Source organism: Haemaphysalis longicornis, unplaced genomic scaffold, assembly GCF_048455015.1.
Source record: "Haemaphysalis longicornis isolate Haplotype H1 unplaced genomic scaffold, Haemaphysalis longicornis Haplotype H1 scaffold_6, whole genome shotgun sequence".
NCBI lineage: Eukaryota > Metazoa > Arthropoda > Arachnida > Ixodida > Ixodidae > Haemaphysalis > Haemaphysalis longicornis.
In genome coordinates, this window is record NW_027526407.1 from 2,020,817 (window position 1) to 2,043,463 (window position 22,647).

At 44.7% G+C, this 22,647-nt stretch overlaps 1 protein-coding gene across 1 annotated transcript in view; it reads left to right on the forward strand.

The window, feature by feature from the left end:
- The window catches only part of LOC144141359 (uncharacterized), a 29,758-nt gene extending 8,080 nt beyond the window's left edge, over nucleotides 1-21,678 (forward strand). The window contains exons 2-5 of the mRNA XM_077672953.1: nucleotides 14,252-14,403; nucleotides 18,411-18,475; nucleotides 20,077-20,166; nucleotides 21,513-21,678. Of these exons, the coding sequence (XP_077529079.1) occupies nucleotides 14,252-14,403; nucleotides 18,411-18,475; nucleotides 20,077-20,166; nucleotides 21,513-21,655 (450 nt within the window). The 3' untranslated portion in view covers nucleotides 21,656-21,678. The remainder of the gene's footprint in view (nucleotides 1-14,251; nucleotides 14,404-18,410; nucleotides 18,476-20,076; nucleotides 20,167-21,512) is intronic.
- Nucleotides 21,679-22,647: the final 969 nt, after the last annotated feature.

Below are 22,647 nucleotides of genomic sequence, written 5' to 3' on the forward strand. Positions count from 1 at the left end.
TACACACCATGGAGGAACCATTGTGCCACGTACACCATTTCAACGCCCCTTTGGTTTACTCGCTCACCACCGCGGTAAGCCGCACGGCTATATTCTTTGCTGCCATGCGGTCTTCCGGCTAAGCTTCTGTAAGCCTATTTTTTTCGCTTTCCTGGCTCTTATGGAAACGTAAACAACTTAGCAGTTTCCTATTCCAGGGACCGAAGAGCAAAATACGGCTACGAGTCGTTCTGGTTAGTTTTTAATGCTCAGGCATGGTTGCACGCTGTCTGGGTATTACACGTTCAATAAACAGCTTCCCCGAGAACGCTACACCAGAGGGAACCTCGCACAGTACGACGCGTAGCCCAGCCACTCAGCATAGTTTTAGCTCAATGCGTCCCGCACTTGAACCCAGTATGGTGATTTTCTAGTAGTACGGCGGCACGGGGTCTTCGAAAGGGTGTCTCCACCATGTACAGCAACGGTGCAATCGAGGCAACGTGGCAGAAAGTTAAATGCCTCTATATACCTAGCCTAGGGAGCCGAGGTGCACATCCGTTTACCATCGTTAGTATCAATCCATGGGGCAAACCACCCATTACACGAGAAGCTCCTGCATAAAGGAATATAAAATTACAGGGGCTATAGATTGCATTAGTCAAATATAAAGCTGCATCAAGTTGGCTTGCTAATATTGTTCATATATTTATCGTGTGAGGATAATTGTGTGTTTATTCGGCAGCGCATAGCTATCCTATAGAGAAGACCCCTATTTCCCGGTTGGAGTAACACACCGTGCAAAAAAAATTCCCACGGGTAGGCAGGCGACCAGATGACTGCAACGTGCGTCAGAGACCCACAGCGTATAAGTGCCCACTTGTGGAAATTAATAAATACGGAGGATGTACAAAGATACTATGTGCTTTGATACTGCGATAAAAAACTGCGTTAGTCATTCTTAGTGGAATGTGGCCACCCAAATTATTTCTGTATGAACGTCAAGCTGACTACAAAGACGGCTGTTTCATAAGAGAGCACATGAACAGTAAATTGACGAATTTTTGAACAACTGCAAGGATTTTTGTACCACTCTTTGTAGATTGTTAGTGGCGCATATCACAGGTAGAATTACTTTTGTCAGCGTGAAAGGCACCTCTATAACGAAGAAACATAGTTTCCTGGTCAGGGCTACAGTCAAACCCGGCTATAACAAACCCGGATAAAGCTTATTATGCTCTATATCGAACAAAAATAATTCAGTTACGTAAATGCATGGGAAACATATTCCTTATAACAAAGGTCACATCCGATATATCGAACTCGGCGCGCCAAGAATGGCCGCCGACGTATATGGTCTAAGAGCGGCGATTGAGATTTAGATTGGGCGCTACCACGGAGCAAGAGTTGCGGCTGAGACATTGCGCCTTGCATGGAGCGACGTGACGCCCCACACTTTCCGTAACTGTTTCCGACGCGCGGGATTCACGGCGGAACCCGCGCAGTCAGCGAGTCCGGACCAAGAGAGCAGCATCCGTGAACTGTGGAAAGAGCTCCCTCACGTTCCCGATGATTTCGCGAGTGAAAGCCGTCCGACGGTTATAATGAAGTGCTTTGGGCATTCGATGTGCTCCGTCAATGCGTCTCACATTTTAGAAAACGCGGATTCGAACTGGTACAAACAACGTTTTGTTAAAGGCACAATAACAAAAGCGAAAAGAAAAATCACAGCTTTTTTCTTTGCAAAGTGGGCAGTTCAGGCGGAAAGTGGCTGTATTACTTGCAATAAATAGAATATTTTGGGTATTGAAATGGCTACTTTACTGTGTTCGTTTCTGCATGCGGGGATGGTGGAGTGGGCGAGCAGGAGGGGGGGGGCTCCCGCGGTTTGCGAACTTGTAACAATAAGTTCGTTATAGGCGGGTTTGGCTATATCGAACTATTGTTTATATCGAACTAATCGCGGTGCATATTGCAATTCGCTATAAACGGGTTTGGCTGTACTCCCCTGCTGCGTATATACTTGTACGCTATGCATGGAACGTAAAATAAAAATTAAAATTCATTTAAAGCGTGCCTTTTTTAATGAATAGACGTTGCTAACAAGCTCAACGTTGTTACGGCAATTGGGACGTTCTGTTTACCAAAAACGGTAATAATAGTTGGAAAAAGAACCCTCAAGTTTCACCCTGCCCCACGTCATTGGTCATTTATTGTGAGAGAGAAAATTTATCATTCGTTAACTTATGTTGCCAGTAAATAGGGGCGGTAAACCAAAACTCAAGCACCAGTAAACCGCACAGAGCTGTGGTGGTATTCCAGAAGGCGCGACTTTGAGAGAAAGTCGGGCAAGGCGGAGCAGTGGCAATATTAATGAGCTCAATATACTATTTCGTGTAGGGCTTAAAACACTTTTAAATGCGATTCACGCTCTTTGCTCAGTTCTCAGGTGGCATAAGCGGCCTTGGGAAGCGCGCTCTAACGATGCGTGACTAGGGCGTCACGCATCTTTCAGGGCGTTTTCTTCCTCTACTGTGGCACCAGCGGCAATGAGGGACAAGCAAACCCAACTACATTATTATATTGTACGTTTACTTTGTTTATCGGCATTTTCCTACAAACGTGAATATTTTTATTTCAGGCGTCCATAATTTCTATTTTTTGAAATGCTTCGACTTGAAAAACAGTTTCTGCCGTGGGTGACTGACAATGCAATCACGTGACTTTAACCGACTGGAAAAAAAAAGAAAGCTCGTGTTGAAAGCGCACCACACTAAAAGGAGTTGCTGCTCGTATTACTTTATCGAATCCCGCCGCTTTTCAACACAAAAGTGCTTTGGAGCACTCACGTCTGCTCACCTACTTTTAAAAGAAATCCTCTCTATATGTATAGCCACTACTTGCGCTTTTTTTTCTCGCTTTCGTTTCTTTGTCTTTTGGCGCTGATTACTTCGTCCTGCTTCTTTTCTAGTATAAGGTGTTTGTCTCAGTTTCTTGTCTTTCATTTGTTTCTCTTAGCGTGAGAATGATGTCAGCAAGCAGACTGGAACTCACCCCTACCTCCATAGAATCGGGGTTCTGCGAGAGTGGTGTACATTTGTTACACTGTCGTGCAATCACGTTCAGGCGTCACGCCACACGCACTATTCCAAAGCTTTTGCTTATCAAATTTAGTGTCAGGAGTTTTGCAAACCCGGCACATTAGCTCCGCAAAGCTACCAATAGGGGGCCAATCGCACAAGTGGTCATGTGCTACGAAAGAAGGTATAACAACGACAACAACAACAACGACGACAACAACGACAGCCGTTATTTTTTCATTATGTTCAATCCCCTCACTCCCCTCCCGTTCTTCGCGCTTTTGCCACTCCCACTTAGCCTCCCTCTCGAGTGACGCGGTTACTTTATTCATCAATTCTCCGCGTTACTCGTTTTCCATGCTCTGGTTCCTGTTATACGATGGTGACGCAGAACAAAACCAGTATAAATATATAAAGATCACTTCTGACAATGGACGCGCGCCGTTCATTGCATACGTGTATACGTTCAAGCTATGCTGCCAGTAATATCCTGGCAAAAAATCTGCTTCATGCAGCACCTCCAGCAAAGCTATCCGCCGGGCTAGAGATAAAATAAACTCACAGACATGCAACACCTCTTTCGAAACAGTTTTGCGAGCAGACGTCAACTGAAGCGCACACTCCAGGTGTAGCGGATAGACGTGCGGTAGAAACTGTCGAAGCCATGTGCGCCAAACGTTCGAACTAAAGGCTAGGTCATGGAAACGTGCCGCAAACGATCATATTCCGCGTACACTGGTTGACTATCGAATGGTGGCGGTTGAGGGTGCGGTCGCCCCCGACGCTTCCCTGGAAGCTTCTCGTCGCGTAAACCTGCAGCGCACACAACGCTTGCCCGTCGACGGTGGCGGAAAGAAATCACCTCTAAGTCATCGAAGATGGGGTTGGTCTCCAGATGACTGCAGAACCTACGCACAGTGCTTTTCTAGAGATGAAAACGAGCTCGAAATTCTTCCATCCTGAAAAAGACCTGTCGGGGTACGTATATGCCTCCTACGCCGACGATAACTACAAACCACGAAGCAGCAGCGTCCCCCACGGGTGTCCCGATTTCAATTCGGCCATTCAAAGCCATTCGCGCGTTTCCTCCGAGTTTTAGTATCAATCCAATACGCCCAGCCAATTCGTGTGCGCGGCGAACAAACCGAAGCCACACCCACACATGGCCTCCACTTTGTGTGGATTTGCGTAGAGTCGTAGACAAGAAGTCCTCAAGTGATGCCCGCTACAGCTTCACGAACGTAGCACCAAAGAAAAATAGTCACCAGGCGACCAATGGTGCTCACTCTCGGGGGTGTTCACTCCGAAATGGAATTCACTCTTGTCCTGGTTATAGGAGCGGACACGACAAGATTTTGCCACGATAACCTTCTTCATACACCGTAAAAACACAGAAAATAATATATTACACAACTGCAACACCTAAAACACCCTTGTTGGTGCTCGAACAGGCTCTTGACGCGCTAAATTGAGACGATTTTTGAAAAGTGCCCACTGTGCACACTTAACTAAGTCGTAACTAAATACCATATATGACGGTGGCGAGCAGGGTTCGTTTCATGTACCTATGATAACTTGGTTTTTGCTCGTGCAGAGCTCCTCTAGGTCTACGCTCAAGCCACGTAGCAAACATAATTCTGTGGAAGAAGAGAACACCTAGATAAAGAGACCACCCTGCGCCATGCGTGGCTGACAGCCACGCTGAAGATTTGAAAGTAGCTGTGCGGGTATCTATTTTATGCTAGGGACAGGGGATTGAAGCTTGATTTTAGATAGAGTCGCACTTGGGTGTTATCACACGTCGTAATTTCTAAGCGTACGTGACTGCAATGTGGTGGGCTGAGTAAACCAGTCGTGCTGCGAATGGTTGCGCTTGTTCTACTCGAGATGTATCGGATACTCCAGTTTCCCTACATTCATAACCAATTCAGCTGTGAACTCGTCAGTAGGCGCAAAGCGGACCTTCCCGAGCAGCACCGGTGATTTTTAGCGCTGGCTTTTGTCGACGGCTGTCAATCGCATATATTTATATACCGGTGTCGTCACCCGGGCTTGAAAAGAAAGTTCCAGGTGAACGGCAACTTCACACATTTTCCCCGTCATCTAGCCTGATTGTGTGAAGTTGTCATTAAGATGGACGTCACTACTATTAAAAAAACACCATATTTGTGTGTTTTTACAATAAAGAGAGTAAGAAAAAATTTTTTGGTCATGGTACTTCTGAAACACAAAGTTAAAATTGTTTTTCTTCTTAGTTATATTATTTTTTCGAACCGGTCGGCTAACCCATTCAAGCTCGCGGACCGTTTTGTGAAGATGTTCGGCGTATCATTTGGTCGAGCCTTAACAGAACCGGTATTTGTTTCGGTTCGGCACACTGTATAAAAGGCCAACTTTCACAATCGCACACAGCTGTTCTATACTACGGTAAACGCACCTCTTTGATAAGTGGAAGGTTTACTTGGGAAATGGCTCAACGTAGATGCAACAAATTTTTTCTCGCTTTGATCTACTATTCAACGCGATATCTAAACCCAACAGGCCGCAGATATACTTCCTCGTTAGGACAGTATTTTGAAAACGAAAGTTTCTGTTCAAGCAGTGGCTCATTTTACCACAACCGTCAGCGTCTTCTGCATCGATGGTCGAATTCACGTCAACAGTTTGTTAAGCTCCTGCTCAGTTTTTTAAAAAATAAATCCTAAAGCGGACTCTCCGTGCACCGCTCCATGTCTCTGTGGCTTAGATACGACATCTTCCTGTTGATCTGTGCGTCCGCTAGCTCGCAGACCACCTCATCGACACTACACACCATGGCTTGTACTAGAGTAAAACGTTCGTTGTGAACGAAGCTATTCTTCACGATCATGGTGCTGTACACAATTTGAGGTTAAACAATACTGGACTGGCTTGACGATCTTTTTTTTTGCGGGGACATATCTCGTTCAGAAATTAGCACTCGTATTTCCACAACAATCACGAGTATACTGTATTCTTTGTTTTTTATTTGTACCTCACCTAGCGTTTTTGTAGGGGAAAGGAACCAGTACACCAGTATTGGGGGATAAATGTATGGAGCGGTTCATGCTTACTCGTAAATTTATTGAATGCAGACATATTCCTATTATTTGTATTGTTATGATGTTTTGTTCCTTTGTTGCTTTCACCATCACGATACAAGGGCAACACAAAATATTTACGCAGTATATTAAACCTTGCTTTGATATACAGGGTGTCCCAGCTATCATGCACCAAGATTAAAAAAAAGAGCAATGGCGTTACTCGAAGAAAACCTATTGTGTAATATTTGCAGTACTGTGGAGAAGCATACAGTAATTTTCTCGTTAATGATATGTAACTAATTAACTGTAATTAATTATCTAACTCGAGAAATACTGTCCTAATCACTGAAGTGTCAATGAGGCATTTGGAGGTACCCACGAGGGGCACCTAACTGCGGTATTTTCAGCGTCGAACTAATTGCGTACTCATTTATTCTGGCTAATTAAGAAAACCCGCGAAATATGAAAGATACCACGTGACGGCCCTTCCGCGCGCATTGTACAGCAGCGTACCCACATAGGCTGATTGAAAGCAACTGCTTCGCCTGTCACCCGCCCGATGAGACAGCGCATCACCTTGATAATGGCATGCATTGAAGGAGCAGCAACAGCAAGATTCGGGGGGCGCGTGTCCAGATAAGGCACAAACTCGGTCGCGATTTCGTCTTTCTTTCTTTTGTTTATTTCATTCTGGTTAACTCAGAGGCAGCCTGTTTGAGGGCATTGCTTTACGGTGCGCGTTTACGCACGCGGAGGCGCCGTCACGTGGTATTTCTCGTATTTCGCGGGTTTTGTTATCAGCCAGAATAAACGAGTACGCAATTAGTTCGTCGCTAAACGTACCGCAGTTAGATGCCCCTCGTGGTTACCTACAAGTGCCTCATTGACACTTTAGTGATTAGGACAGTACTTCTCAAGTTAGATAATTAATTACCATTAATTAGTTAAGTCTTATTAACGAAAAAAATACTGCACGCTTCTCCACAGTACCGCAAACCTTATGCACTAGGTGTTTTCGAGTTACGCAATCACTCTTTTTTTAAATCCTGGTGCATGATAGCTGGGACACCCTGTATATAAATATAAAGTTAAATAAAACCGTAAAACACAATATCACTAACAATTGTAATAACAAAACAGTTTCAACAAAATTTGTGTTCCCGTTTTGAAATGTAACCGGTTGTGTATCGTTTTTACTCTCAGGTACTTCAAAATTTCCAAGGCTTGCTTTGTGGGTTTTTGCACGTTTGGAAAACTTTTTGCCTAACATGCAAGTGTCAAATTATAAAACACGGTTCTAGCAAATGAAGAAATATATTAATAGCAGATTTGTCTACTTGTTTTATAGCCATGTATTTTGCCTCGAGATCGTATTCATATAAAAACGTTATGGCCGTGTTTATTACTGTGCTCCTTCTGTAAACGGCCAGGTATGGACAAAGGACAGAATTCTGTAACAATTTCTGCTTCACTGTAAACTAATTTTGACTAGTAAATTGTTATCGGCGTAATTTTAGAACAGTCTTAGCTGCAAATGTGAGCTCAGTTTTATCTTAGGCACTATGCATAGGCATAAGTGATAGAGCGCTTTTTACCCCAGCTCTGGATGCCAACCTTTTATTCCTTCCTTGCGGCGGTGTTGACAAATGCAGCCTCCCTGTAGAAGAGGTATACGCTTGACGCTCGGATAACAAAGGCAAAAATATAACTTTTTCTAGAATAAAATTATTGAAAATGCTCTCGTGAGAGCAGCACATGGTTCCGGAGTATTGAAAATACTGCTCCCATTTACAATATTACTTCTGACAGCCTTTGGCAGTAACAGAAATATTTGTCGCGATAATCAAATAGTATGCATTGCGACAAACCGCACACAAACCGGAACATATTATGAAAAAAGCTTTACGAATAGGGTAAACAACAGGAATTCTTGGGATATAAAGGCATATCTGCCGTTTCCGTAGAAAACCTTTTAAAGATGCTAAAATAATGATTGCGCCCATTTAACAAAATATTATTTCGCACTCATGCAAAAAAAATTCTAGGAATTGAGGCACAGTTATTTTCAGAAAAATTTAGGACGGCGTATGTTTTTGCTATCAAAGACACCACATACACCTGAGCTTTACAAAAAGACTGGTTTACGCTTATTGGAAGTTGCACCTTTTCAAATACCACAACTAAATATTAAAATTGGTAGTTGTATCTAAATAAAACAATTCATTACAAACATAGAAAACTCACCATAATGAGCGAGTTATCTTAATGGTCTGTGTTCTTAAAATTTGTTTTGGGATAGTTTTTATTTCACAAGAGTAAATATCACCACCTTTAAACATAGTATTCCGCATATGATCATCAAATGACCGCAGGCGGGAAATCGGAAAAATTTGAAGCCTCTATAAAACCATTAGCACAGCTTGCACAGAATAATTCAAGGCTAGAGAAACAGCAGACCTGGCCGCTCCTCTGCCTTCGTTGGACCAGGCTGTTGCAGCTTACATTTATTTCCGATCTTTCCGCTAAAAGCGCTCTATCACTGTCAGGCCAGGATTATTTTGTACGCAGCCTTTCACATCTCTTCCAATGTGTAGGATGTTAGCGCGCATTACAAGCCGTGACAACCACCTTCGGAAACTCGGCGTCTTTAGAGCGAACTCGGCGTCTCTGCTCCAACCTTAGTCGTGAATGCACATGAACTACCGAGGAAAACAGCACGCGAGCTATCACGCCACCAACATCATTGAATAACAGCTGGGTTCATAACGCGAACAGCTCGTGTTAGATACCGGCCACAAGAAAGTTTTCTCTACGGTTCATCTCTTTGTTTTTTCGTCTTTTTGTATTGCGCTAATTTGAGCAGTTACGTTACCGTTTTTACTGCAAAGCAGTATATGTGTAACCCCTCCTCCCCCCATTTTCATCCTTGTGTCATGACTCATGAATCAACTCGGCGCCGCTCCCGGGCTCCCCCTTTCCGCCGCTGTCGCCTACGTCACAAATATTTTCACCTTCGCCTGAACCTGTGGCCATTTTGAAAGTTGCACAGTCGGCAGAAAGCGGCGGTAGTGCGGTTATCACCTGATTGTGAGAAAAAAACAGAAGCACGAATTGGCGTAAAAAATGCACTGACGGGGACTGCATTCCCCAATATAAAATTTGTGTGCTGCGTGATCTGCAGTCTTCTCGCTCACGGAGCATTTCTGCGGCGTCTCAAGAAGCGTTCGCGTGCTATTGTGCTGCTACCTCGCAGTGCATGGCCGCCACTTGCCAGAATGTTTACAAATCGCGTTTGCACCTCCCGCGCAAATGTCTCGTGGTTCGGATTAGCCCTGCAAAAGGGAGCAGCGAGCATGTTGTTTCCAATCGTGTTTGAACATCCCGCGCAAACGTACGTTGTTTTATTAGAGGATAATGGAACATCGTCTGAGGCCAGTATTAGGGGGAGGGCGCCCCTTCGTGTTGATGCATGAGACGTGTGTAAGGGAAAAGCAGTGAGAGAGATGACGCCGTAGCCTCAAGTGTCGTACGCCACTTCACCCTTCACTAGACTCTCCTCTCCATTTTCTTTCTTTCGCCGCTGCTGAGTTCGCGCACTCGGTTACGTGGACATATACAGAGGCCGCTGCGGCAAAGCCCAGGTAACAGCTGCCAAAGGACTGCGCCCCAAAACAGCCGAAACCTTCCGTCACTGTTTCTGCTCAGATTCACTTCGCCAAGTGGCTGCGACTATCTCGAGGTATAAGAGAAACTTCCCCAGTTGTAACTTCGGCTGCTTAACACCATATTTCGTTTTCAGCTTGGATGGCCTTAAGAGCGCCATTCTCACCGGTGTCTTTCACACCTAGGTATGCGCAATTACCGATTGCCGCTTTATGCGTGCACGGTTTGCGGGTAAAAAAAGGGGGGCGTGCACGCACACCTAGGACTAATGCTGCTACCAATGAAATGCCGGTTGTGCTGGTGGGAGTTTTAGATGCTGATAATGGTGGTGATGACGTTTAATAATGGGCTATGTAGCCTTGCGTGATATGCCGGCAATTGCTCCCCCGATCAACACATTCTTGCCGCTATGCGCGGGAAATCCCCAAGAGTCACTGGGCCGCGTGTCACTTAAAAATCCCAGGATCAGGTGGAAAACATTTCTTTTGGCTATCCAATTATTTATAGGAAAAAAATATATCATCCAAACAGTCACACAGAGCGGGTCTGCTACGAAGTTTCTGATATAAAGATAACCTCTTCGTCGCATGCTGTCGGCAGTCTATAAGAAAATGTCCGATATTACTTCTTACACAACACGTTGCGCACAGAGGTGAGGAGACTAAATTACACGGCTCAATCCAGTTATTCGGCTGTCCCCCTTAATCGCGTGGTTGGGGTGTGGGTTGATGTGTTAAGCAGACACCATGTAGCCACAGAAGATGCATACGAGGGGGAAGAAAACACACAGCCACATGTTTGTAGGCTAGAGGAGAGCTCAAGGGCTTCCAGGTTTGGAATCGTTATGGGACGGATGCATGCCGTTTGTTTGGGGGAAGAAGGGCAAGAATTGAAGCGTTGGCCCGATGACAAGTGCGAATGGCCCCAAAAGACCGGAAAGCTACTCGCACCGCCGTTGTTACCTCAAGTTCAGCTCGTCTAGTAGCCGCGAATCCCTCCAAGCTGAACAGCGAATCGCCCGCTTGGAACGCCAGCGTGAGGTAATATCTCTTTTTCAGAGGGCTTTCATAGAATATTTTCTACGGCGTCTTTTCTCTTCTAAGCTCGCGCCCATGACCGGTGGCCGGATAGTGCGTGCGTAGGTTTGTGGTGGAGAACAGAAGAGCGAGAATGGCGGCGTGCCAGCGCAGATATAGGTTTCATGCCCGAACTGATGAATGGCATATAAGGTGCGCTGGTGCGACGTATAAACGCGGATGTTAAACGGCCCCATTCGACCGGTCCGGATTCTTAGGGGGAGAGCGCATTGATTTGTGTGTTAGGCTTTGTTATGACTGCCGTCGCAAAAGCCATATCGTGATGTATGGGCGCAAAAAAATTGCCCCCACCTCCCCGAAGGGAATCGTGAGGAAGTGCGAATGCATTTCTTGCGCCGAGAGTACACGGCGTAGTAATTCTGACATCGCCTTGAGAGGCGCCCAGCCAGCGAATGGTCTAAACTGGAGCAGAGCGAGCCTGGAGACTAACGAGAGAGCGCGCGCGAGCCGACCCACGGAGGTCTGGCAGTTTATCGCTGCATATATAGGGGGGCACGCCGCGCCGAGCGCACCGAGCCAGGTGGCTGACAGAGGAGGCGAGCGCAAGGGGAGAGGGACACGCGCAGCGGCGCACGGCAGCTGCAGCCGAGCGAGGGGAGAGGAGGTGCGGGTGCGTGACGTCACGACGCGGGGAGGGAAAGTGACACGCAGCGGCGCACGGCAGCTGCCGGGGAGAGGGGTGGAGTGTGTGACGTCACGGCGCGGGGACGGGAAAGGGACGCGCACGCGCACGCCGTCGCGCCGCGAGGAGTGGTGAGGAGCGTGTCGTCACGTGGTGAGTGACGTCACTGCGCCGTTGCTACCGACGCTCCTCTCCGCTCCACGCCGTTGCTAGGCAGAGGAGGACTGCGGACGCGGCCGCCGCCGCCGGCGGTTGAAGGTTTGGGGTCGCTTATAAAGTGCATTCGCACATAAAAATGGCATATCAGACAGTTCGGTTGGCTGAGACGTGATATGCGCAAAATCCTTTAAATTATTACGATAGCTGTGGCAACGTTCGGAACCCGCCGTTACAAGAACAGAAAGAGTCTTATCACGCGGGAGGGACACAGCCAGTGCTATGTTTAAGAACATACCGAGCAGCGCCAAGAAACACAAAAGAAAAAGGACACCGGACAGCTGCTACACTTCAACCTGTTTATTAGCGAAGATAGCATTGTGCATTTATAACTACATCCACACGTGCGGAATGGACGTGCCAACAATTGTTAGCCCAAGAATTTACCAAAAAACCGCAACTCAGCATTGAACAGTACACCGAAGTATCACTTATGCACACTTTCCCCTTCAATCCTATACGATATGCCTCCAGCAGTTCACGGGCCTTCTGATTTCTGCTTTGTCCCACAATTTTGGTATTCGAAAATCGTGGCTCACACTTTGAGCAGAAACGACAATGCGTCGTCAAACGCACGCCAATGTTAGCCTTTAAATTTGGCGCATGCCCTCTGAGGCGCTCGTACAGACATCTTCCAGTTTCTACGATGTAGGACGGTCCACAGGTGCGGGGGATTTCATAAACAACTCCCACCGCGCAATCAAGGCACAGCTTCTCATTTTGTCTGTCACAGGCCTTCTGTTTGCTATTGCTAGCAATGCGAGAGCAAAGCTGGACGAGCTTACTTGGGGCTGGAAAGTCGACATGTAAACAGTACCTCGTCGCGACCTTTCGAAGGTTGTGCGAAACTTTGGAAAGGTACGAAACCACTTGAGGCTGCTTGCTAGTTTTATACGCATTCGTGCTAGGCTTGCCTTCCCTATTTTAAGGGGGGTTTCCACCACCGCATTTACGACATAAAAAGGGAAGTCAGCCGACAAACGTCGTTGCACCTGATTATCAAAACTTGATTGTATGTGGTGCGCGCACGACTTCCGCAAGGCAGATTCTAGACAAAGGCTCGCAATAGCCCGTTAGACTAACTTTGAGTGCGCCGAGTCATAAGCTAAGAGGTTTTCAGGAAACGTGGTGAGTATGCTCAGCAGACATGTCGCTGCACCGCCATTGTATTCAGGTCTAAGAACTGAATCGCATAACTCCACGCGTTTTCATTCCGGTGTCACCGATTTATTCGGTGCCACTCCTGGGCTCCTCCTCATCACTGCTGACACCTTTTTTTACAGCAATTCCTACCCTCGCCTCCACCGATGCCCGTTTGGCGAGTTACGAAGTCGGCAGCTAACAGCGGTACGGCTGCCTTTAGGTGATTGCGAAAAATGAACAGAAACACGGGTGGGTGTATAAAAATGCACTGACGATTACGACAATCCCTAATATTAAATTTGTGTGCTGCGCGAGCTGCAGTCTTCTCGGTCACGGCGCATTTATGCTGCGTTTCAGGAAGTTTTCGCGTGATCAGCTAATGTACGGCGGCGTGTGCTACTCTGCTGCTACCTCCCCGTAGATGGCCGCCACAGGCCAGCGTGTTGCAAATCCTGTTTGAACCTCCCACGCAAATGTGACGTGGTACGGATTAGCCCTGTAGAAGGGAGCAGCGAGCATTTTGTTGCATATCGTGTTTGAACATCCCCCGCAAACGTACGCCATTTCGATTAGCGAGTAATAAAACAGCGTCGGCGGAAAGTATCAGGGGGACGGCGTTCCTTGGTGGCGACGTATGGGACATGTGTAAGAGAACAGTAGTTAGTGATACGACGCCGTAGCCGCAAGTGTCCTGCTCCACATCACCCTTCACTAGATGCTCCTCTCCGTGTTCTTTCATTCCGCGCTGCTGAGTTCACCCACTCGGTCACTGAGTTCATTCACTCAGCCCGTTCCCGCGAAGCCCAGGTTACGGCTGCGAAAGGGCTTCGCCCTAAAACGACCGATACGCGCCGTCGCTGTTTCCGCTCCAATTCACTTCGGGAAGTAGCTGCGAGTACCTCCCGGCAGAAAAGAAACTTCCGCAGTTGGAACGTCGGCTTAAGGCCATATTTTTTGAGGTCGGAAGGCCTTCCGAGCCGCATTTTCGCCGGTGTCTTTCACGCCTACGTATGCGCCATCACCGATTGTCGGTTTATGCGTGCAAGGTTGGCGGGCAGAAAAAAGGAGGGCGGGAGGGGGGCGGGTGGAAACACCGCTACGCTTCTTGCCGCTACCGATGAAATCCCGGTTATGTTGATGGGAAATATAGATGTCGATGGTGGTGATGAGCGTGTTTATTTTCTTGAGGCGTCCACTCCCAACACCTGGTCATGCGCTCTTTGCGTTTTCGCCAGGTTCCCTTACACTTCGAGATTTTTTGTTGCGACAGGCGGATAACGCTCGGCCTAAGCTGCTCCGCAGTTATTTTAACTGCGGAGCATTTCACTGCGAGGGACAAACTTCTTGTATGGTACAACCAACTGTTTACCGTGTTTGTTTGTGTTACAGTTCATGAGACCGGAAACAAGGATCTGGTTCTGGGCTACGTCAAGAATGCATGGTCCATTAACGTGTATTCGAGACAACGTGCATAATGCTTTTACAAAGGCTGGCATTGCCTTTCTTCGAACCTACATCAACCGTACGCAATACGAACAAGAGTAAGTTCTAGTATCCTTCAATAAAAGTGGTGAATCATTTACTTCGCTCTCAAGCTCAAACTTGCTATATATATTTATGGGAATTGACGCCTGTGTTCACTTGCACGGAAATAGGTGTTTATATTTTGTTGAGAATAACTGTCTACATTTGTTACCTCCCGAAAACATGTGTTGAAAGAAAAAAGAGCAGCACTTTCGATAGCAATAATAATCTGTCTCTTGAAAGGACTTCAAATTTTTTGAAGTGGGCCTGCGAAAACAACCTCTAACACCACTGTAATATTTCAAGTTTTCAGTGCAAATTTTGGCTCCCAATAAACCTCGAAAATCCAACATTGACCGAACAGTGAAACGAGTGATGCGAACGATATATAGTCGGTGCATTTATGATAACGGCCACTAAACGTATTTAATGTGCTTATGTCTCTTGTTAAAATATTCAGAGAAATAGACAAAAACATTGTTTATGGAACAAAAACAGTCTCTGCAAGTGACGAGAGGCTGTATTTGATCGCGTAACGAACGCACTTTTTATCACGTAAAACAGAAGCAAGGTTGGGGGTGCGTTTATTTGCTGGGCAAATCTGCGGAACCTTTATTGGAGCGTTGAAGCAAGGCCGCAACCAAACAAATACTGCATTAAATACCTACATGTCACAATAAATTTACGAGTACAAAACTGGCAAACAAACCGTGACTTTATTAAACTGTGCTCGTCTTAGATTGTCAAGTCTTTACTTCGTCAATTCCAAAATATCTAACGGCAGCACCATCCACCACCTCAACTGCCTACTCTACACCTTTTACACTACATCTGGCCGTGTAGACGAGATTTCGGCCAGTCGCCGACTGAAAAGCGCAAGATGAACAGAAAAGCAAGCAAGGTATAACGCTATCACGAAAAAAGTGGGCTAGATGCATGGGCGTGGGCCGGATTTTGTCTTGAGGGGGGCCAATCAATTGTATTCAGGAAGAATATGGAGAGGGCGACGAGGCAAAGCAAATATGCTGGAATAATTTCAGGGGGGCTAGTGCCCATTTTGCACCCTCCTGCCGACACTCATGGCTAGACATTCAGCGGACCGAGCTGAGTGAGTGTCGTGTTTAGTTGTCCTACTAGGCTGCGCCGAAGTGTTTGTTTTGCTCCAAGAGATGGCTTCGATTGCGTGCGCGATCATCATTAGCTAGAGCGAGTGAATGGGAGAGCTACCGTGCGGCCATTCGTGGGACTGAGGGTTGGAGATTGGGCTTGCGTTTACAGCGCATGGGAAAAAAGAAACCTTATTGCGACTGCTCAAGTTGAGGGCGCGTTGATTATGCGAGCGCGTTCATTGCGCGAGTAAATATGGAACTACCTATTTCTCTGAGCGAGGATTGCTGGGCACTCGATGAGGCTACAAAGAGCAAACGAACGCCCCGTACATGCCCGCTTGCTAGACCTCCAATAGTGGCGTATTCAAATTGCTATATCTATCTCGAAATATGGAGAGGAAATAAAAATACAGTAATCTCTCGTTATCACGAACCCCCTCTATTCGAAATATTGCTTTATTCGACATTTCTTTTGGTACCAACCCAAACACATGCATTTTAGGCTGCATTAATCGAAGAGCATGAAGAGCTTGACCCGCTTAGAGCTAAGTGGCAAGAAGAGGCGCTGCCGAGCGGCGCCGACTCAGCGCGAGTCAGGCTATCAACATGGCGGGTCAAAGCAGTATGTACTAAATATATGCAGTATGCAGTATGTACTAAATAAATAAAAAAAACAAGGTAGTCTTTCCCCGGCGATTTTCTCGAGCTGGTCATGCTGAATTCGCCCTATCCGACTTCGAACAAATGGTCCAAATGCGTGGTAGGGCCATTGAATTTTGTTCCTGGAGATTGGTCAATGGCGTGGACTAGATGGTGCGTGTACACCGACACTCGTTCCTTAGAATCAGCAGTGTCGGCAGGGTGGCAGTGTCGGCAGTGTCGACCAAAAACATTGCCTCCAGCGATCTCCTGTTTAGTGTATGTGGGTCATGTGCAAATATCTTTTAAATCAGTTATTATATCTATATGTGAACATAAAGTCCAGCTTGGGGTAAACACACGTTTTCGCTTTGCAAACGACAAAAGTTTCCAGCCTATTCCCGCCAAACGTGCCTGTGTCGTATACTCAAGGAGACGTGGAGCAAGGCCCGATCCTGAAATAAATCTCAATGGTAACTCAATTCCTGCTAAAAGGGAACACAACTTTATGGTTGTGGTGATAGACGAAAAATTCACGCTCATCTGTCAAATCAAACAACTCGAACAAAAACGTCTAGAAACAACCAATATTCTGAAAGTCGTATCTTACCACTCATACGTTGCTAATAAACAACCCCTGCTGCACCTTTATGCCGCTTCGCTAGGGTCTCGTTTGGATTACGGAAGTGTTGTCTACGCGTCGGCCACAGAAACAGCGCTAAAATGCTACACCCACTGCAGAACTCGGGGCTTCGCCTGTCGTGTAGTACTTTTGGCGCACGCCCTTTAAAAAGACTGGATGGGAAATGCGACAAATGGTTCCTAGAGTACCAGCGAACCTACGTTGATTTTTTCTATTCTTGTAAAATCTCACGAATCGATAACTTTTCTTTTAATTCTGCTTTGATCGATACATCATTATCACAGCTCTTTTTAAAACGCCCATCCCTTTCGGTTCCCTTTTCACAAAGAGTGAGAGAGGAGGCGACTTTACCTAATGTCTCCTTTTAAAACATCTTCAAATAATCTTGCATTGACTTTATAGCACCATGGGATCTGTGCAATGTGTCGTGTGGCTTGCCTTTCATCTAACTGGACAAAAATAGGCTACTCAAAAATTTGAATCGGCAGCAGCACTATCTGTCACTGCAGCGGAAGTTGGCTCCCAGTTGTTTGTGGGCGCCCATGCCGCTCAGGAATTGCAGAAAACCAGACTGGAGATGAAATAGCCACTGCTTCCCTCACAAGCACAGCGCGCAAAACAACCGTACCTTACACCGACTTCAAACCACACATAACACAAGAGCTACGTAAAGTACGTAAAAAACATTCGAGTGAACAGACAGACAACAAACCGCACATTGTAAAACCGCGCTTGGTACGATATACAACCGATTCACACAACAGACACACGGAAGTTGCCTTGCAAAGATACGGATAGACCACACACATATAACACGCTCCCACCTGCTCACTGGGCCGCTAAGTCCCATCTGATGCAGGTGTCGAGAGGGCGCATGCGTAATCCACATACTCATTCAATGCAAGGCACTTGACAAAACACGACTCAAATACTTCCCACAGCGATACACAGGACATATACCGCAACACCCGTCATACTTCTAGGAGACGAGCCCATATTTTCAATCATGCACGTTTTTGAGTTTCTTACCGACGGGAAATTTTTACATATTTCCTATTATGCATCTAGTCACCCTGGCGCTTTACAGCAGTCATCTTCATTACGTTGTGTTTTACGAAGAAACCTCTGTTTTGTTTTTATTTTTACTGAGATGATTTACATTTAACTTTATCTCTCTCTCATAAAATGACTTTTGTTTGGCGCTCTTTGCCCTTTGTTGGCCTTGCGCCATTTAAATCTAAACATCATGTACTTTCGGCCCTATGTCCCTCGTTTTACGATAGTTGCACAGAAAAGCACCTCCAAGGCACCCTTTTGTTTTTTACGTACTGCTTGTAGGTAATATTTGGTTTATCGCCAGGATAAAAGTAGTTCATTACAACCATAAACCGCTGTTCTTACAACCAGTGGATGTTGTGAAACGTTTTTGTTTGAGCTAATATAAAACTTTAGAGACGTAGAGATACGAAACTTTTCCCGTGATCTTGGTTCTGCAAGCTTGTCATAATAAAATTGTTCGAACTTGTAGTAGTACAAGCTTCGGTGTAGCAAACGCCTCGCAGTGGTGGCATTTTAAATGCAGCTGCTACGCCTTCATGAAATAATGTGGCAGTGGAATTTTCTCTATTTGCAGTTTCTACGTACAGCAAATGTACGGCCGGTACTACGATCCAATCACTATGGTTGTAAAAAAAACATGTGAGTACCAGTTTCTCTTACAAAAGTCACTGCCGTAAGAAATTGCGACCAAATTCTATGCAAAATGCAAAAATATTTAGAACAGTGCTAACTGTAACTGATTTCCATGTTAAAAAACTTGTGCAAGTTTGTTTTAATGCTACGTCTTTATTTCAAACAAAACGAACAATTGTTTTGGTAATTCTGATTGTGAGGGTAGTCTTGTATTAATCTTGCTTATTCTCTTTAATTGCTTCGCAAGCACCACTTCTTACACGTTCAATTTCACGTCCCCTAGTTCTGAAAAAGGAAGTATTGGCCACTGGAAATTTTGTACGAATAATTGCCAAAGAAAATCTCCCAAAAAAGTTAGGCAGAACTCTCGTGCGCCGAAATTATTTATAGTAGCCTACCTTTCGAAAAAAAAGAATTTAACAATACATTCTCTATTTGGATCGGCTGTATCGTTTGCTGAAAAAATCAAATGCCGTGAGTGACCTAGCTATAAAAGAGCAGCAATTTGACGTGCTTTTGAGAGGGATAGTAGTTCAAGGATGGTTCCGCATTCAGTGGCATTCTAACTGTTCCCGAACCGCGGCCGCATGCTTTTTTTTTATTTACTGGACTGGCACAATTTTTTTCCTTAGAAAGATGCTTATTTGGGCTCAATCTACGCAGGTTAATATTACTCGCATTGCTCCTGCGCGTACTGCAATATGTGCTTCGTAGGTATAATGTATTTTGCTCTCAAGATATGCCATTGAAAATTATTGTTCAACTCGTGTGATACATCGACTTTTAGGTAAATGTTTAGCACCTTAGAATCGGGAAGTCCCACAAGGTGGTTCAAGTGACGCTAACCTTTGAGGGGAAGCCAAAATTTCACATGCTTGAGCCCTCCAACTAGAAAAATTTGTTTTTGAAAAGTGTTTTCTTGGCTTCTTTTTTTATTATTGTAGAATTGGACTTTGGAAAAACATTTCACATACATGTAGAAAATCAAAAATACCGGTCCAGCAAGTTCCCACTAAAACATGAGAAATGATTACGTATGAACAACTGAAAAATTATTATAAGAAATCCCGGTGGAAGAGCCCCAAGTACAAAACCAAAACACTATAAGGTTTTGCTAATGAAAACAAAAAAATATCGCTCGTCTGAATAATCAGCACTTTAAACACTAAACTGTTTGTGAGTCAACATTTCAGCAATCTGCTTTAATGGCACTTGAAACAAAATATTGGACGTAGCTAATGAACGAATGAAACTTTATAATTATACGGGGGCTTGTTAGCCTAGTTTGGAAAGAGGGAAGAGGCTAATAGAGCCAAATAGCAAGCATTGAAGGAAATGGGAATAATAAAATTGGTCTGGACTTTTATTACAGGGAATTTGAAATTGACGAATGAGTCGTGATTCCGGAGTTAATCTACCCCAACAGAATGAAACCAATGCCTACTCCATCATTGGCCCACTTGTTTCAAGCACTGACACCAAGTGGTCATTGTCGTTCATTGGCACTACAGGAAGACATATTTCTTTTAGATATAGCAAGCCGGCGGTCCCTGTATTGCCTAAATTTATTCTTTTCGTCTTTTTCCCTTGCACGTCTGCTTTCTTAGCGGGTCTACTCGAAGATGTTGCAGTAGAAAGAATGATTTATACAAACGCCAAAAGAAACTGCGCAGTGTTCCAGGTCTGGTCACTAAAAGGCAAGTAAAATTTTATACGTTGTAGCACCGGTTTTTAATTACAGCAGGATATGCAGCCTAACCCCAAGGAATATTTCCTCGAAATTTTAAAAACGGCTGTTCTTTAAGAATAGACGCTCACAGCGACATCAAACAATCGAAATAAAAACCTAATAAAAGTCTTTCGGGAGACACATATTATATCTCATTTAATACGATCTGTTCCCGTAAAAATAAAAAAACTATGGAAACCCTAATGTAAGACATTTAAAACATATTTGACAGGCAAAATACTTCACGGCCAAGTACAGAGTATTTAACCAGGTTTCCATAAAGCAGGGTATATTACAAGAAGATACTTTGGATGGGTTCGATGAGGATTCTCATTTGAGAATCAGGTCTTATCTTATAAAGAATAACGATAGCCGGCAGTGGTTGGCTGGCGAAGGTGAGTTCATAAATTTCTGAGAGTTTTATTGTTTTATTGCATCACAGTCCTAGCAGCGTAATCGACATTAGAGTTTTGCCATCGGGATTTGTCAATTTAGTTTTAGTATAAGCTTCGTATTGCCTCTCTTCCTAGATTTATTCATGTTCCAACAAACCAGGCGAACATTTGTCTGGAAGTTCTCTACTATAGTATAACCTTTATGTACCTCTAACTTGGAAGCGCATAGAAAGGATGCTTGTATGCCTTTCAAGTGACAACATTTTACGATTAGAAAATGGTGCCGGAGTTGTCATAAAAAAGTACGTTGTGACCGCGCGTGATGTACGGGGTTGAATGATCGAGGTGAAGGATCAGAGGTAAGGGATGCTCGATGAAAACTTGAGAGACAATCTTTTCCGATTCCTGGCGTTTTACTACTTGAAGCATAAAATGCATAAAAGATCAGGTTTGAACATCTTGTTCCATTTCTGGCTTGATCTATAAGCGCATTCAAAGCAGAAATCTGGGACACACATTGTTTGATCGCTTACTCAACGGCTCTTATTTGTGTCTCAACACTTGCAAATGAAGCGCTGTCAATATCAATTAATTTCCGTGGAACGTACACTGCACCACATTTTACGTTTTTTGTAGTTTATCAATAATGCACGAATCCTATCCGTATGCTAATCAGCATTTAGCTGATATTTATAGATTCGCATATTCAAATGGTATTGCCGCATACACCGCAACTGAAGAAAACATAAATGTTTTCCATTCGTCTAAAAACTCCTGCTCAAAAGTCAAAAGTTTTTATTACCAACATCATACAGGAAGGTTTTGCTTATTAAACTCATTGCTTGTACGACATGCTGAAGCGTGAAAATTTGGTGTTTTGCAAACTTTTGATATAATTTGTTTGTCGCCTGTTGTACAGAACGGGGAAGTACGTGGTGCGACCTCCGTGTGCATCATAGCGCGATTCGGCACTTGCCAGCCGTCGACTGCCAAATGGCATTCTTTCGACGTCCCTGTTACGGAAGGAAAAGACAACTATTCACAAAGATGTGCCGGATATAAGAAGTGAGTATTCTAAGCACGTATGTAAAAAGGGTAGAAAAATTGCGCCCTCCTCCCCGCGAGGGGAACCCTGTGTAGATGCGACGCATCGTGGGGTTCACTTGGTGTTTCCATTAGATTGATTCTGAAATCGCGTAAAACGTGTCGGGAACGCGTATGATTATTATGTTTTATGATTAATATTATGTTTTATTGGCCAATCTTGGTTAATCTCCCAAAGTAGTATGCTTGGGGCTTCGCTGTCGCAACGACCTTTTCTCCATCATTGTTTCTAGAAGTGGGAGCTTCTTTTCTGTTATTGCAAGTGTTAATCATTCCCCATCATGCGTTGTATCAGTAGCTTCTTGACGTAGTTTAAATGAGTCAAGGATATAAGGCGCGTTCGTAGCATTCCATTCTGACTCGGTTTTGTGGCGGAGTGGGAAGAGCATTATGTACCTCGCGTTCCGCCCGTATGGTCGTGGGATCGAAACCGGGCGCCGCTAACTATTATTTTTTTTTATAGTGAAGGGGGAGGGTGTGTGGACGGACAACTCCGTATGGAGGGAGAAGGGGAGTGAATGAGATGCAGTCGCATCTAAAATATGTTTACTTATTTAGGTATTTATCACACAGTAAAGCAACACTGACACCTTTTCTTTTTTTTAAGTTCAGTTTTTCAACCTATTCATCAAAAACGATATAAGATAGAAGTAAAACCTGTTAAATGTGCTGCGTCGTACGTTAAAAGCCAACTTTACTAAAAAATCATGCTTAATGAGCCCAAAATATAATAATTTCGAAATGCAGGGACAAAAATATACCTTTATAAAGGTAAATATTTTAACAAACAAACGCGTATAGACAATGTAGAATCTTTCAATTCGTGAATGTGTAAAAATGAAAAAAATTGAAACGTGAAGTGTTGTTTAGAATTAAAAATGGGTTTTTGAAAGGCGTCAATCGGGTTTGCTTATGGAAAGCTGCTTACTCTTTTTACATAAAAATGTCCA